Source organism: Lepus europaeus, chromosome 15 (assembly GCF_033115175.1).
Source record: "Lepus europaeus isolate LE1 chromosome 15, mLepTim1.pri, whole genome shotgun sequence".
Classification (NCBI taxonomy): domain Eukaryota; kingdom Metazoa; phylum Chordata; class Mammalia; order Lagomorpha; family Leporidae; genus Lepus; species Lepus europaeus.
The window spans coordinates 78,695,611-78,711,061 of record NC_084841.1 but is presented as its reverse complement, the minus strand read 5'-3'; the positions used below and the strand labels follow the sequence as shown (position 1 = coordinate 78,711,061).

The following is a 15,451-nucleotide window of genomic DNA, read 5'->3' as shown; positions in this document are numbered from 1 at the left end:
TTTATGCTGTATTACGTATTATAAGCAATCTGGAGATGATTCAGAGTTTATGGGAGGATTATGTAGGTTTTATAAAAATACTTAGCCTTTTTATTTAAGGGACTTGAATGTCCTTGGATTTTGTTATCAGTGGAGAATCCTGGAACCAAATCGCCTGGGATACTGAGGGATGACTATACTTTGAATTAATGCACTTGTTCATAATTCTTTTATTCCTTGAATTCCTCGAAAAAATTTTAAATGTACTCAAGTAGGCCGTCGTTTTCTCTGTAGTTTATGTAGTTTTAAGGTAAAAGATCCTTGGAGGTTGATTCCTATGTCATCTCACATTTGAATGCAGTAGCCAGGGACAGTTACTTAGTTGCTACTGCTATGAAATCTATAGTTACTTACCAGTGTTGATTTTTTTTTTTTACTATTGTACATTTCAATTCATAAAGAATTTATCATAAATGATGAGTCAATGATACAGTTTTAGATCTATTTACTAGTAAGTTCTGCTTATTTTTTTTTTTAAGATTTATTTATTTGTTTGAAAGGCAGAGTTACAGAGAGGCAGAGAGAGAGAGAGAGAGACAGAGAAATCTTCCATTGGGTGGTATACATCCCAAATGGCCACAACTGCCAGAGCTGGGCCGATCCGAAGGCAGGAGCTTCTTCCCAGTCTCTCATGTGGGTGCAGGGGTCCAATAACTTGGACCATCTTCTGCTGCTTTCCTAGGCACATTAGCAGAAAGCTGGATCAGAAGTGGAGCAGCCAGGACTCAAACCAGTGCCCATGTGGGATGCCAGCACTGCAGGTGGTGGCTTTACCCACTATGCCACAGTGCCGGCCCCAATTCTGCTTACTTTTTAAAACTACCTTTCTGGATGGCAAGAGTTAAATACTGCTTCATTTGCCTGTCTGTGCCGGCCTGCAGCACAAAGAACCGGGTTTCCTGAAACAGTGGGAATGCAGGGACAAGGACGCAAAGAATGGAGCCAAGACAAATCCTGGTCAAAGCTCGTTTATTCAATAAATCCAGTAGTATTTAAACATGATCAGTTGTATACAAGAAGGCACACAAAAGATTTACATATCCAAAAGACTTTTGGGGTTACAAAGAGTTCCTGTTCTTCTGCTTAACAAATCACAAAATGTTATCAATCATTGATTACAAGGGTATAGTAAAACACATAGGTGATAAATTCAGGTTTCAGATGTGACTGATTATCTACATCATCTCTTGTGAGAAGTTTAGCAGTGAGATACGGTTCTTCCTACCTCTTCCTGGAATCTCCTTAGCCTTTTGTCTGTGCCAGGATGTCTCCATCCGTATGTTTAAGTGTCAACAAAAGGGGCGACTGCCTGTGGCTGCCCACACCTGTCAATAGAAATTTAACATGTAATGACTTAGTAAGTATAGCATCAGAAAAATAATTTGGAATATTAAAAGCAGTAACACATGTAATGTGTATAACAACATAAAGTAACACATTTTAGGTGCAAAGTAATATTAGTCACCTTTCTCCTTTTCAAAATGGCCTGCCTTTCTGGCTCTATTGTCTACTTTTTTGGTGTTATATCATTCATTTCTGCTCTTTAATTCTTTTCTGTCTTGAATGTTTGGATCTTTTTCCTTTTTGGTCTTTATTAATAACACATGTAGTTTTATATGAAGTACATTTAGAGTACAACTTAATATTCATCTCATAGTTTTGATACTTTAATCTTAGGTGTTCATGGTCCACCTGCCCCCCCCCCCCCCGTAAGTGTTTTCTGTTAATTTAGATTTAGCCTTTGATCTAAGAGATGTATTAAAAGAGTATTTTAAAATTTCTAAAGTGATGGGTTTTGTTATTGCCAGTGGATTTTACTTGTTTGGCTGTACTGTTTTGGTAATTTTTAATAGTGCATTATAGTTGAATGTTCCCCATATGATTTCTGCTTTCTAAAATTTACTGAACTTTATAAGTTCTAGGGGCCAGAATATTTATTTTCCCCATTGCCCTCAGTGTTCTATATTGCCTGTTACAGAAGCTTAATAAGTGCTTTAATGAAGTTTCCTGAATCTACTTTGTTGACTTGTTTATTCATTTTATCTTTTCATAACTTTCTGATGATACAGTGTAATTGATCATCTAGTTTTTCCCCAAAGACTTCTTAGATTTATTTTCTGTCCTCTACTTTTTAAATTCCAGTTAAACTTGGTTATACCTCTTCTTTTATATCCTGTTTTTTAACCCGGAGGCTGAACTCTCTGATCAACCATACCTAGACACATACATACATATGTACACATACATATATATATTCCCTCCCCATACTTGTAATATTCCAGATAGGATCTTTTCATCCAATTTTAGTTTACTGATTTTTTAAAATTATTTAATTTTGAGAAACAGAGGGACAGGCAGAGAGGGACACACTGAGAGAGAGCTCACATCCAGTGCTTTACTTCTCAAATGCCCACGAAGGCCAGAACTGAGCATAACTGAAGCTGAGAGCCTGGAACTCAATCCAGAACTCATTTTAGGTCTCATAGGGGTAACAGGAGCCCAGTCACTTCAGCCATCGCTACTGGCTCCAAGCATCTGCATTGCTGCAAGCTGAAGCCTGAGTCAGGTATTTGAGTCAGGTTTGAGACAGAGGTGTCTTAAGCATTGTATCAACTGCTAGGCCAAACGCCTGTCCCCGCTGATTGTCTTTTCAGTTACATCTAATATGTTGTTACACATAACAGTTCTTAAATTTTTATATTTTTTCCAGTTCTAGACTTTTTTACTTCCATATTATCACATGTTCTATATAATTCCCTACAAAATTTTCAAGGTTTTCTTTTGTCTTAGAACATGACAATAATGCTTATTTACTGATCTGGGTCTCATTATTTCATGTCATTATTTCATGAATCTGTTTCTAGTATTCTATTTCTATTTATTTTCTTGGGTCTCAGTTTTCCTTGTGAGCTGTATATCGTTTGCTGTGCAGTTTAAATTGCCTTTGAAAAATTAGTAGAAACCATTTGTGGCAGAGACTGGAGCACAGGTGACTGTCCTCTAGTGAGCATCTCTGTGTACTTCTGCCGAGTGCCTGGGTACACTAGTAGGGAAGGACCACCCTAATCCAGGATCTCTGCTCGAGTAACCCTGGACAGTCCAAGTGAGTGAAGTCAGGAACTACTAATACATGTGCATTTTTGCTTTCCATTCACTCTTGTTCTGAGGGTGAAATTCTTTAGGGTCTCAGCCTGATGGGGATTTGCCCTTGGGCTATGCCTTTTTTAATCCCTTTTCTCTTGGGTCCATAAACCATGATTCTGCATCTCAACTCTTTGGATGAAATCAGCAAAAGTACATGGGGAAGAGTTAGCTCCCTTTGAGTGCCTCACTGTCTCCTAGATCTTGGCCTACCAGTTGCTCATAACTTAGCTATTTTTCAGGAGATGTTTTACTTATTTTATCCAGCATTTTTCATTTTCTTCTATAGAACTATTTGTCTGAGTTAACCTAAGTCTTCATTACCAGAAACAGAAGTCCTTGCTAGTTTTTCGAAAATTCTTTTAATGGGTGTCTAAGGCATACTTCTGAAAAGAAAATTCTTTTGAGAGCATTAATTTGTTTTTCGTAAATCGGCATTAAAAAAGGAAGGTTACTCCTAGGTGTAACTAAACTTTGTGATTAAATAATCCTATTATGTGACAATAACCAGGTGAGTAGGCACTTTGTAGTACATATATATATATGATTATAAGAGTATGTTTGTCCAAATATGTAAAAATTGAAAATATTCAGCCAAAACAGAACTCTGTACTTCCTTGCCAGCTGAGTACGAAACTGATAGCATCCTTATAAATTACCATCTGCCTTTTTATTTACTCTTTGTAGAACCATTAAAGATAGAAAATATTTCTTCATTATAGAACATTTCTTTTTCATCCACTTGATTACATAAATGAAATTGCTCATTTGTAACTGAAAACAACAATAAAACTGACATTTTCACAATTTACTAAATCATCAAAAGAAGTACCATAGATAAGAAATTACTCAAAAAGCATTGATGTAAATAGTAACAGATTTATACATATTTAACTTGAAGGTTTTGTTCAGATTTATAAATAAAAGCAACATATTTGTGAGGCAGTCTGCATAAATTGTAGCATCAGTTGTAATATGAGAGCTGGTTTTAAATTTTGCAAATTAATATTTTATTTAACATTTGAATTGCTTAAATTCACATAAACAGCTTTTTTATTGTATTACCTTTTTGCTAGAATTCATTCTTGTACTTAATTAAATCTTTTTGGCAGTTTCTGGTTTCAAGAATTCCATGCATGTTCACAGACATCATTCTCCGTACTGTAAAGCATTTGTTTCTTGATTTGCTGAGTTGAAGCATTCAATTTAAGTCATTAGCTAAACAGAAGTCCTCAGTTTATGCTAATATTGTTTTGTCATAATGTCAATCAGCAAGTATTACAGAGTGACACAATGGCAGTGAATTTCATTGTCATTAATCTGAGAAAGCTTTGGGCTTCCTTGGCAAAGAGCAGAGGTAGGCTGTGTCAAGGTTATGGAGGAGTTACAAATTTGGCTTAAGCTTGGTGTGGTTAGTCCCACTTTTCTTTGAGATATCTTTAAGTGCTGTTTAAGGAGTATCCTACAATTATAAGTAGAAATGGAAGCTAGCTTGTATTTAAAGATAAGAAAATTGAGGCTCAAGAGTTTAAGCAACTTATTCAAGGTGTCACAGCTTGTTAGGGTGAAGTCTTGACTAGAGGCCAAGTCTGTACTGCAACACACTTTCTCATGTTTCAAATGCCAGTATTCAAAACAGGAAGAGGCACAGTATGTGCACTATGATTACATCTTTCCAGCAGAGTGGTTTGTCATGTATTGCAGTGGGATATTGTAGAAATCCTTAACCTGGGATTCAGAAGGCCAAGGTGCTAGATTGATATATATTACAGATTAGTCAATGCTTGGAAGATTGCCAAGTTTATAAAATGAAAATTACATGTACTGGCAGGTAATAGAGAATTGTATTGACAGAATGTCTGGTAATAGAGCTTAACATACTAGAAAGGAATTCTAAGGTAAATGTATGCCATATATGCAAATCATATCTTTTATTTCTTTGTTAATTCTTAGTGTATTTGTGTTCCATCCTTACAGCTTTAGCAAACATTTCAGGATTCTAAGAAAGCTTTTCTTTGTTGGTTTCTTTGCCATGTTCTTATTAGTCACATTCTGAAGCACTTGGACCCTGCTGGAGATAGTAGTGTTGTTTAGACCTTGGTAAAGAGACAGTGAGTGAGTATAGTCCAGAGCACAGTTTCTGGGCCCCATGGTAACGGTTAGTACCAAAGTTAAAAATATGGTCTAGAGAATCCAAGAACCTGATGGAAAAGTATTTTTTTCTAAAACATTTGCCATTATGGTATATAGTAATGGGCACGTTTAGCTGGTGACATACAGATAAAAATAACTTCAGAGGGATCTTTCTTACTGTGGTAAAGAAGCTACAGTCATTTTCCAAAATCCCTGAAAGAACTCCTACCACTCTCTAACTGCTTAATAATGTTGATGTCAGGGTAAAGTTAGCATTAAGCAACATTAATATTCAGTTGTGGTTTCAGATGTAAGTATATATGTTGTGTAAAGAAAAATGGTTAAGTCCCAACTGGTTGGTTTTAATGTTATTTTTAGGGGCTGGCTCCATGGCTCACTTGGCTAATCCTCCGCCTGGGTCGCCAGCATCCCATATGGGCACCGGGTTCTAGTCCCAGTTGTTCCTCTTCCAGTCCAGCTCTCTGCTATGGCCCAGGAAGGCAGTGGAGGATGGCCCAAGTGCTTGGGTTTCTGCACCCACATCGGAGACCAGGAGGAAGCACCTGGCTCCTGGCTTCGGATCGGCGCAGCACCGGCCATGGCGGCCATTTGGGGGTAAACCAATGGAAGGAACCCCTTTCTCTCTCCCACTGTCCAACTTTATCTGTCAAATAAAAAAAAAAAAAAAGGAGCACTGTTCGTGGGTTTCTGGAAAGGGTCATCGTCGTTATCAGAATCAGGGAGCTGTCTTCTTTTTAAAAAAAAAAAAAAATGTTATTTTTAGTAAATGAAGTTCTCAGTTGTGGCTTGAGGCTTAATTCCTTGGGCTGGCATCCTTCTTCCCTATACAGAGTCTTAGGACCTGGTATCGCAAGTGATCTTGATTGACTGTGCCCCCATTAGATAGGGAGTACTTCTAGAAATCAAGGTTTACCATTATCTTGCCTCCTGGGTGGTATCATTACTGATGTTCAAATCATATGTTGTTGGAAGAAACATTCTGTGACATGCATACGGACATGATCAATTTGCTAATTGAAGTATGCATTTTCATTGTCCTGTTTTACGTTCTTTTCATAACTTGAGCAGTGAAAGGTAAAACTTAACTTGCTTAAAGTTATTATCTATATGTTGGCTTTACAAAAAGTGGAAGAGGTTTCCTGCAAAGTTCTCTAGAGCCTGGCACAAGTCCCCAGCCCTCCAGATCACACAAAGGGGAAGTGCTGTGCTGGTGCTTTGGCCATTCCTGTTGCTAGTTCCACATACCCCACAGCTACAGCTGCCAGACGGAAACACTGGAGGGTGGCGCTGACACCCAATCATAAATTTTGATCTGGCGGCATCAGGCTGTGCTTCATGGCTGCTGATCCTATCAGAAGGGCAGTGCTTCTTCTAAGTGTAAGTGTTCATCATTCACCTTAAAATTCCCCTCAGCCTTACCCAGTCCTGCCAAAATGCAATACAGTGTGGTAGGATGAAAAGGGACTTGCACACCTGCTACTGATCCCCATTCTGTAGGTTTTCCTTGTGTAAACACTTTCAGCAAACCTGATGTGTGTGTCACCTGACCATTTGCCTGTGTTTGCACACAGACCAGAAATAGACTTCCAATTTGAAATCATTTATCTAATAACTGCTTACAGTACGGAATTATGTCCTAAGAAAATGCTATATATACCTGTAAGAAACTTGTTTGCTGAGGGCAGGAGAAACAAATCCATTTGTCACTGAGGGTTCAGAGTGATAGAGATTTCTGTCATTACTCCTGATTTAGACATAGTGTGGTGGCAGAACACAGCAATTATAATCTATTTGGATACCATAGCATTTATTAAAACCTTTCAGATGTCTTCTACCCAACTGTTAATTTAATGATTTTTTTTTCATGCATCCAACATGTCTAGGTAACCAATACTGAGAATATAGGAATTTCAACTAGCTTTAATGTCATTTTGAAAAAGTGTTTATATTTAAATTAAAGATGTTTTTAAAATATTATTTTCACGCCTTTTCATCTTCATAGTTGATAGTAAGTTTTATGGATTATCAATCTATTTCTTTCAAACAGAAAGGTTTATTTTTATTTATTTGAAAGAGTTACAGAGAGAGGTAGAGACACACAGAGAGGTCTTCCATCCGCTGGATCACTCCCCAAATGGCCGCAATGGCTGGAGCTGAGCCAATCAATCAGAAATCAGGAGCCAGGAGCTTCTTCCGGGTCTCCCACGTGGGTGCAGGGGCCCAAGGACTTGGGCCATCTTCCAGTGCCTTCCCAAGCCACGGCAGAGAGCTGGATCAGAAGAGGAGCATCTGGGACTGGAACTGGCACCTATATAGGAGGCCGGCACTTCAGGCCGGGGCTTTGACCCACTGTACCACAGTGTGAGTCCCCAGTGTATTTCTTTATAGCAGATAGACATCTTGTTTGCTAAAGTTTTTTTGTTTTGTTTTGTTTTGTTTTTTTGTTTTTGACAGGCAGAGTTAGACAGTGAGAGAGAGAGAGAGAGAAAGGTTTTCCTTCCGTTGGTTCACCCCCAAATGGCCACTACAGCCGGTGTGCTGCAGCTGACGCACTGCGCCTATCCGAAGCCAGGAGCCAGGTGCTTCCTCCTGCTCTCCTATGCTGGTGCAGTGCCCAAGCACTTGGGCCATCCTCCACTACCTTCCTGGGCCACAACAGAGAGCTGGACTGGAAGAAGAGCAACCGGGACCGAATCCAGCGCCCTAACTGGGACTAGAACCCCGTGTGCCAGCGCCGCAGTCAGAGGATTAGCCTAGTGAGCCACGGCGCCGGCTGCTAAAGTTTTTATTTATTGTGTTTTTAAGCCTTTTTCTGGAAAATGTCATTTAGAGAACCATAGTGTATATAATGGTAACAGTGGCTTGATCAGTCCTTTTTTATGGTCATACATATTCCTCTTAACAGAAATTCATAGACACCAAGTTTTCCTCATTGTTTTTATAGAATTATTGCCTGACTCCAATATTTGATAGCATCAAATAAGATTATTTTTAAAAGTTTGTTCAAAGCTTATTTCAAAAGTTCCTAGAAAATTTTATTATCTGTTTTCCTCTTACAGGGTAAGCATCCCTAATATGAAAGTCCAGGGTCCAAAGTACTCTAAACTTCAAAACTTTTTGAAGTACCAGATAGGTCACAGTTAAAATGCTAATACACTAAAAATATGTTATAATGTGAAGTGATGCTATAACTAGTACTAAAACAGTATTTTTACACTTCGCATTTCTGTGTGGGTGCAAACTGATGAAATCTTTACTTAGTATATACTGAATTGATCTTCTGTATATAAAGATAATTGAAAATGAAAAAAAAAAACCTGGTGTTAAATTGGAAATTGCATAGAAAATTAATTAATTTTTAAAAAATATCATTTAAGATCTCTGTCTGTAATGTGCTGTACACTGTTATTTAATGCTATAACTAGTACTCCAACAGTATTTTTCACTTTGTGTTGCTATGTGGGGGCAAACTGTTGAAATCTTTGCTTAGTATATACTGAACTGGTCTTCTGTATATAAAGAGAATTGAAAATGAGTCTTGATGTGAATGGAAGGTGAGAGGGAGTGGGAAAGGAGAGGGTTGCAGGTGGGAGGGAAGTTGGGGGGGGGAAGCCATTGTAATCCATAAGCTGTACTTTGGAAATTTATATTCATTAAATAAAAGTTAAAAAAAAAAAGTTACCTTTACAGGTTATGTACATAATAAGGTGAATATGAAACAAGTGAATTTCATCTTTAGTCTCAGGTCCATACCCAAGATATCTTGTTACATATATGCAAATATTCAAAACTCAAAAACTCTTCTGGTTCAGTCATTTCAAATAAGGAATACTCAGCCTATTATGTGTGTGTATGTGTACACATATATATATATATATATATAGAGAGAGAGAGAGAGAGAGAGAGACAGAGACACTAATGTGTGTTTTTATATAGAAAGAGTTAGAAAAGAAGAGAGGGATGGTTGCAGAGGATGGGAAAAAAAGGTTGCTAGTTTGCTAGGATTCTTTTTTTTTTTTTTTGGACAGGTAGTTATAGCAGTGAGAGAAAGAGCAAAGGTCTTCCTTTGGTTGGTTCACTCCCCAAATGGCCAGCACGGCTGGCACTGTGCCGATCTGAAGCCAGGAGCCAGGTGGTGCTTCCTGGTCTCCCATGCGGGTGTAGGGGCTCAAGGACCTGGGCCATCCTCCATTGCCCTTCCGGGCCACAGCAGAGAGCTGGACTGAAAGAGGAGCAACTGGGACTAGAACCCGGTGCCCATATGGGATGCCAGCGCCGCAGGTAGAGAATTAACCAAGTGAGCCACGGCGCCAGCCCCTGCTAGGATTCTTAAAAATACGTTTTAGCATTAGCATGCCCTGTATTTATAAATACATAAATTTTAACTCAACAGGTATTTAAAATAAATACTGATTGAAATCCTTTGTTTTAATGTATGTAAGTAACATTTTCCCCATCATCTGGTAGGTCTTCAAACATGAGCTAGCTTACTTACTGACTGGAATTCTTGGAGCTGCAATAGATTATTGGATCTTCCTTGGTCTTAAGATGGGTAGAAATGTGATGCGACACATGTCTGATGACTTGGGAAGCTACGTTTCCTTGTCATGTGACGGTAAGTGTGTCTATGTTGCATTTTTCTTGGCCCCATTATGGATTTGAGTCTGAATTTCCTTTAAACAGTCTGTAATATTTAACATATGTTTATGTGACACTTTCCTTAAAATAATTATGGATACATACACAGACAATATAAAAAGGAAGATAAAAAATTACCCGTAATACTACCATGCAGATAACCAAAATTAATGTTTTTAGAATGTCTTTCCTGGTGTTTCTTAGCATTTTTCTGTAGTATAGTTCATGCTCTGTATGTCCTCTAAACATTAAACATTCATGCTCTTTTGTCCTCTGAACATTACAGGAGCCTTTCCCTCACATATATTTTCCCATTTCATTTGAGAGAGAAATTTGCTCTTTTATGTGTGGTTTTTAGAATCTCACGTGTTAGGAACAATTTTCAGTATTTTAATACTTGTAATCATTCAAGTCGAGCAGAGTCATATCATTCTCTGATCTTATTTGTGCCATATGAACAGTTCTTGGGTCTTATCCTTTATGAACACTTCATGGTATTTAGAAATGAAATTTATTCATAAGTTTCTATGTTATAAAGCCACTTGGGTTGATTTGGATTATCTCATTGATTAAAACAATTTCCCCATGTATGTGTTCTTTCGCAGTTTTTCTCATTATAATAAAGAAGGGTGGGTTTGTTTTTCCATAGAGCTTAGTTCTCCCAACATGAAATGAGTATGGGTGATACACATAGAAATAATTTATAGACACAATTTTACCACTTTTCCTCCTCCTATTATCTGCTTTATGAAGTTTACTCTAAATGGGGGAGGGGGGTTTACATTTGAAGTGCTATGATGACAGAATTGAAGTTCCACCCAAACTAAGAGAGGTGTTCAAGGGTCCTATGTACATCCTCAAACCAGTTTAGGAAGAGTCTGACTTCTCCCATTTTCTCTCTTTTTTTCTTTTCTTTGTTTCATTAAGCCTCAGTTCCTAAAGTGAACATATTTTATACCAAGTGAGCTTTCTGTGACCTTCAAATATTAAAAAAAAAAATAATTTCAGTGTGCTTGTCTATATTTCAGATGGCCAAATATGTGTTCTCTTTTGTTACACGTGTTTCAGTGCATCTTGATTTTCTATACAGAAAAAGTTCTTGAATATGCTGTCAATCACTTTAATACTTTGAAGAGAGAATCTGGAATAGGAATCCAAGTTATAACTGAGTTCAGGATTTATTCGATGATGCCCTCTGCAAAGAGAGGTCTCTTTTTATACTACTAAAGTTAAGAAGATTTTTATCTAAAGCATTTTATCTCCTTTCATTTTTCTCTTTCTTTTTCATTGAGCTGAGAGGGTGATTACTGTTCCTTTTGTGGACTAGCTATCTTTTGTTGCGTGACTTTTTAACATTTCTTAGCTCAAATTCAATCTTCCTGCAGAACCTGTTCTTATCGTTTCTTTCTCACCATTCCTAGTAGGTAATGTTTTTTATCCTTTTCAGAAACAGCAGAATTCTGGCATTATTTGCTAGAATAAAAACTAAGTTTGGCTAACAGAACTCCCTGTTTTCATTCCATGATGAAACATCCTTGATTTGGAGAACTGGGACAAGATTAACAGGCTTTCCAGACTGTCAGTGTAGCTGCCTTTAAGGAAAATAAGTTAGAGTTTAGCCAAAGCATGAAATAATAGACCTTGTAGTAGTAAGGTTCAATTATATGTCAGCTTCAGTGTTTCCTTTATTCATACTCTGAATTTTTCACTTAAAAATTATTTCTTTAATTTGAGAGGCAAAGTGGAAGGCAGAGGGAAGGAGAGAGAGAGTTCACAAATCGGCTCCTATCTACTGTTTCACTCCACAAATGCCTGCCAGCCCTGGGCTGAGGACAAAAGCCAGGAGCTAGGAACTCAACCCAACTCATGGAGCCATTGCTGCTGCTCCCCAGGGTCCACGCTATCAGGAAGATGGAGTAATGACCAGAAGTGGATATGGAAAACCGGCACTCCCGTGTGGGATGCCTGCATCTTATCTGCTAGTCCAAATGTCCACCATATCCTTTCACTTTTTTTTTTTTTTTTTTAAATTTTTGACAGGCAGAGTGGACAGTGAGAGAGAGAGAAAGGTCTTCCTTTTTGCCGTTGGTTCACCCTCCAATGGCCGCCGCGGTAGGCGCGCTGCGTCCGGCGCATCTCGCTGATCCGAAGCCAGGAGCCAGGTGCTTCTCCTGGTCTCCCATGGGGTGCAGGGCCCAAGGACTTGGGCCATCCTCCACTGCACTCCTTGGCCACAGCAGAGAGCTGGCCTGGAAGAGGGGCAACTGGGACAGAATCCGGCACCCCAACCAGGACTAGAACCCGGAGTGCCGGCGCCGCAAGGCGGAGGATTAGCCTACTGAGCCGCAGCGCCGGCTTATCCTTTCACTTTAAAGTAGGGAGTTGTTATATAGTTTAAGTCCCAGTCTTCACATGACACTTAATCCCTAGAAGTTTGAGCCCATGACTGACTCTAGCTAAAATTTGACCTTAATGTTACTATGAAAGTTCTGTCAACACAGTGGTTACTTTGCTGTGTATTTGATCACTAATATTTAAAATTCAATTGGTTCTTAAATTACGCTACTATTTAAGAACATGTTTAGGCCTTTATGCAAAGGCCTTCTCAAAACAAGTAAAACACACACACACACACACAGTTAACCAAGACAATTTGAAATTTTTAATATATTTCTGAAAATGATTCAGGTACTATCTTACTAATAATTTTATTGTTAGTACAATTTGATGTTTTCTGTTTTAATTTTAATTTAGTTGAAAAGCAGAGGGACAGAGAGAGACAGACACAGCTCCCATCTTTTACTCCTCAAATACCTGCAACATGGTTCAGGAACTCAGTTGAGGACTCCCATGTGGAAAGATGGAAACTTTCCACTTTTTCCACTCCCATGTGGAAAGAACTCAAATACTTTAGCCATTACTGCTCCTTCCCATGGTCAGCATTTAGCAGGAAACTGGAGACAGGGGCCACAAGAAGGAATAGAACCCAGGCATTTCCATAAGGTACTTCTGTCTTAACCAGCAGCTTAACTAATAGGCCTAATGCCTGCCACCAGCTTGATGTTTAATCTGTCAGGAGACAAATCACATGAACAGCTTATCCTTTAAAAAACAATAACTTTTCTATAGCTAATATGCTAAATTAAAACATTTATCTGTTATGGAATTTGTGGAATACCCTACTTTTGCTTTCAAATATCCAAGTGTGCAGATTTTGATGACAAAATATAAAAGTCATTGTTTATCTCTTATTTCTGTTAATGGATACTTTTTTTTAAAAAAGAATATTTGCATTATTCCTCAAATCAGTTTAATTTGCCTTTCTAAAGTCATTAGTAAAGTTAATATAATTTGACTTTATACAACTTCCAGTTGAAGATAATTATATATGTTTCACACTATGGTAAATTGGATGCTTTGGTTCTTCCTAATACAAAAATTCATACTGTGATCATTATTTAGATTCAGTTCTATTGAATTCATTTTTAGTTTGATGTAATTGTTGTAAATTTATGATTGTTTTATTGAGAAGGCAATAGATACTTCTTTACATCAGGTTCCATATCCATGGATTCCAAATACATGCAATTCTCTTTTGTTTCTAAACACTTTGGACAAAAAAGAGTTTCCTGTGTTTTAAGTTTAATTTACCTCAAATTTACTTTGTATGCCTAATTAAAATATATGATTTATTGGCTTAACTTAAGGGTCAATAAACCTTTAAAAAAAAAAAAGATATGTTGTATTTGAAAGGCAGAATGACAGAGGGAAGAGATAAAAAAGATCTTCCTTCCGCTGGTTCACTCCCCAAATGACCACAACAGCTAGGCTGGCCCAGACGAAAGCCTGGAATGCCATCAGGTTCTAGCACTTAGATGGCAAGAACCAATGCACTGAAGTAGGCTATCATCAGGCACATTAGCAGGGAACTGGATTAGAAGTGCAGCAGCCAGGACTCAAAACTGTACTTCACTATGGGATGTGGGCACCGGCAGCTTAGCCACAATACCTGGCCCCAGCAAACGCTTTTTAATGTAAAGTACCAGATCATGAGTATTTTTGGCTTGTTGAGTTCTATGGTCTCTGTTCCAGCTGCTCAACTCTGCAATTGTCATGAGAAAACAGTCATACACAGTTCATAATAAGTCAGCACAGCTGTATGCCAGTAAAACTTTATTAGTAAAATCAGGCCAGAAGCCATCAATTGCCAGTCCTTCACTTGAACTCATTTCTTTTTCTGTTTCAGTGCAAAAGAAAACATGTCATCAAAGTTTATATAACACATATTTTAAGAACTTTAGTAAAACTTCCTTTGCCCTTCTTAGATTGTATCACTACCTTTTTTCTCACACTTTACCCCAACCTTTTGCTTTCTCATCTCTATTTAGTCATTTCCATGCTTCAGACCTTTTTCATAGATAGGAATTTTTATATTTTTGCTCATTATCTCAAAATGTTTCTGTTCTCTTCATTTATTCAGCAAATTTTTATTGGCATTCTACCAGGCATTGAGCTAAACACTTCGTGTACAGTGTAGGAGGGAAATAAAACACAATCCTTCCTTTTTTGGAGCTGTCAGTGGGAGAGACAGACTACAATTAAGTTAATGTAAATACATCATTTTAAATGATAAGTTCTTCAATTAAGGCAACCTGACTGTTGAGATTGGTGAACTTGTGTTACATTGGGTGATCAGGGACACAAAATTAAAGGGATAAGTAGAAGTTTGGCTGTCAGAGAAGAGTGTTTTAGTCAGAAGAGAACATTTACCAAAACTGAGGTCAGAGCAAGCTGAACCCACTTGAGACCTCGTGCTACCTGGCTGATAGTAAGCACCAATGTGAAGAGGGCCAGAATGAGGCCCAAAAAGGGGTGGGGTGAGGGAGTTTGTGTTGGACCTTGGAAACCAGGTTGGGAAATTAGAAGCTATCTCAACGAGCTCTGGTTAACTTCTTAAAAAGGATTGTCTCCTTTCTTTGAGTTTTTGTTATATGCCAATCACTTATTTATTCATCTGTCAGATACTGTATGTTAATTGTATACAGGAGGATGACCTTGCTGTGAGAGCTATAAAAATGACCCCTCCCTTAAAGATTGTACTCTATATATGCAACTCACATAGAAGTTCCAATGTGAGATCATCTCTCTTTTTTAAAGATTTATTTATTTATTTAAAAAATCAGAATTAGAGAAAGGGAGAGACAGATATCTTCCATCTGCTGGTTCACCCCCTAAGTGGCTGCAGTGGAAGCCCAAGAGTCAGGAGCTTCTTCCAGGTCTCCCAGGTGGGTGCAGGGGCCCAAACACTTGGCCATCTTCCACTGTTTTCCCAGGTGCATCACCAGGGAGCTGTATCTGAGGTAGAGCAGCCAAGAGTCAAACCGGTGCCCATATAGGATGCCAGTGCTGCAGACAGCAGCTTTCCTGCTACACCACAGCTCTGGCCCCAAGATCATCTCTTTTGAACTTTAGAGTACAA

The 15,451-nt window shown here is 38.2% G+C and overlaps 1 protein-coding gene across 2 annotated transcripts in view; it reads left to right on the top strand.

Annotated features, from left to right (window-relative positions):
• SLF1 (SMC5-SMC6 complex localization factor 1) overlaps positions 1-15,451 on the top strand; it is an 80,363-nt gene that overhangs the window by 54,518 nt on the left and 10,394 nt on the right. For both annotated transcript variants that reach the window (XM_062212411.1, XM_062212410.1), the window contains one exon: positions 9,802-9,949. In XM_062212411.1, coding sequence (XP_062068395.1) covers positions 9,802-9,949 — 148 coding nt within the window. The remainder of the gene's footprint in view (positions 1-9,801; positions 9,950-15,451) is intronic.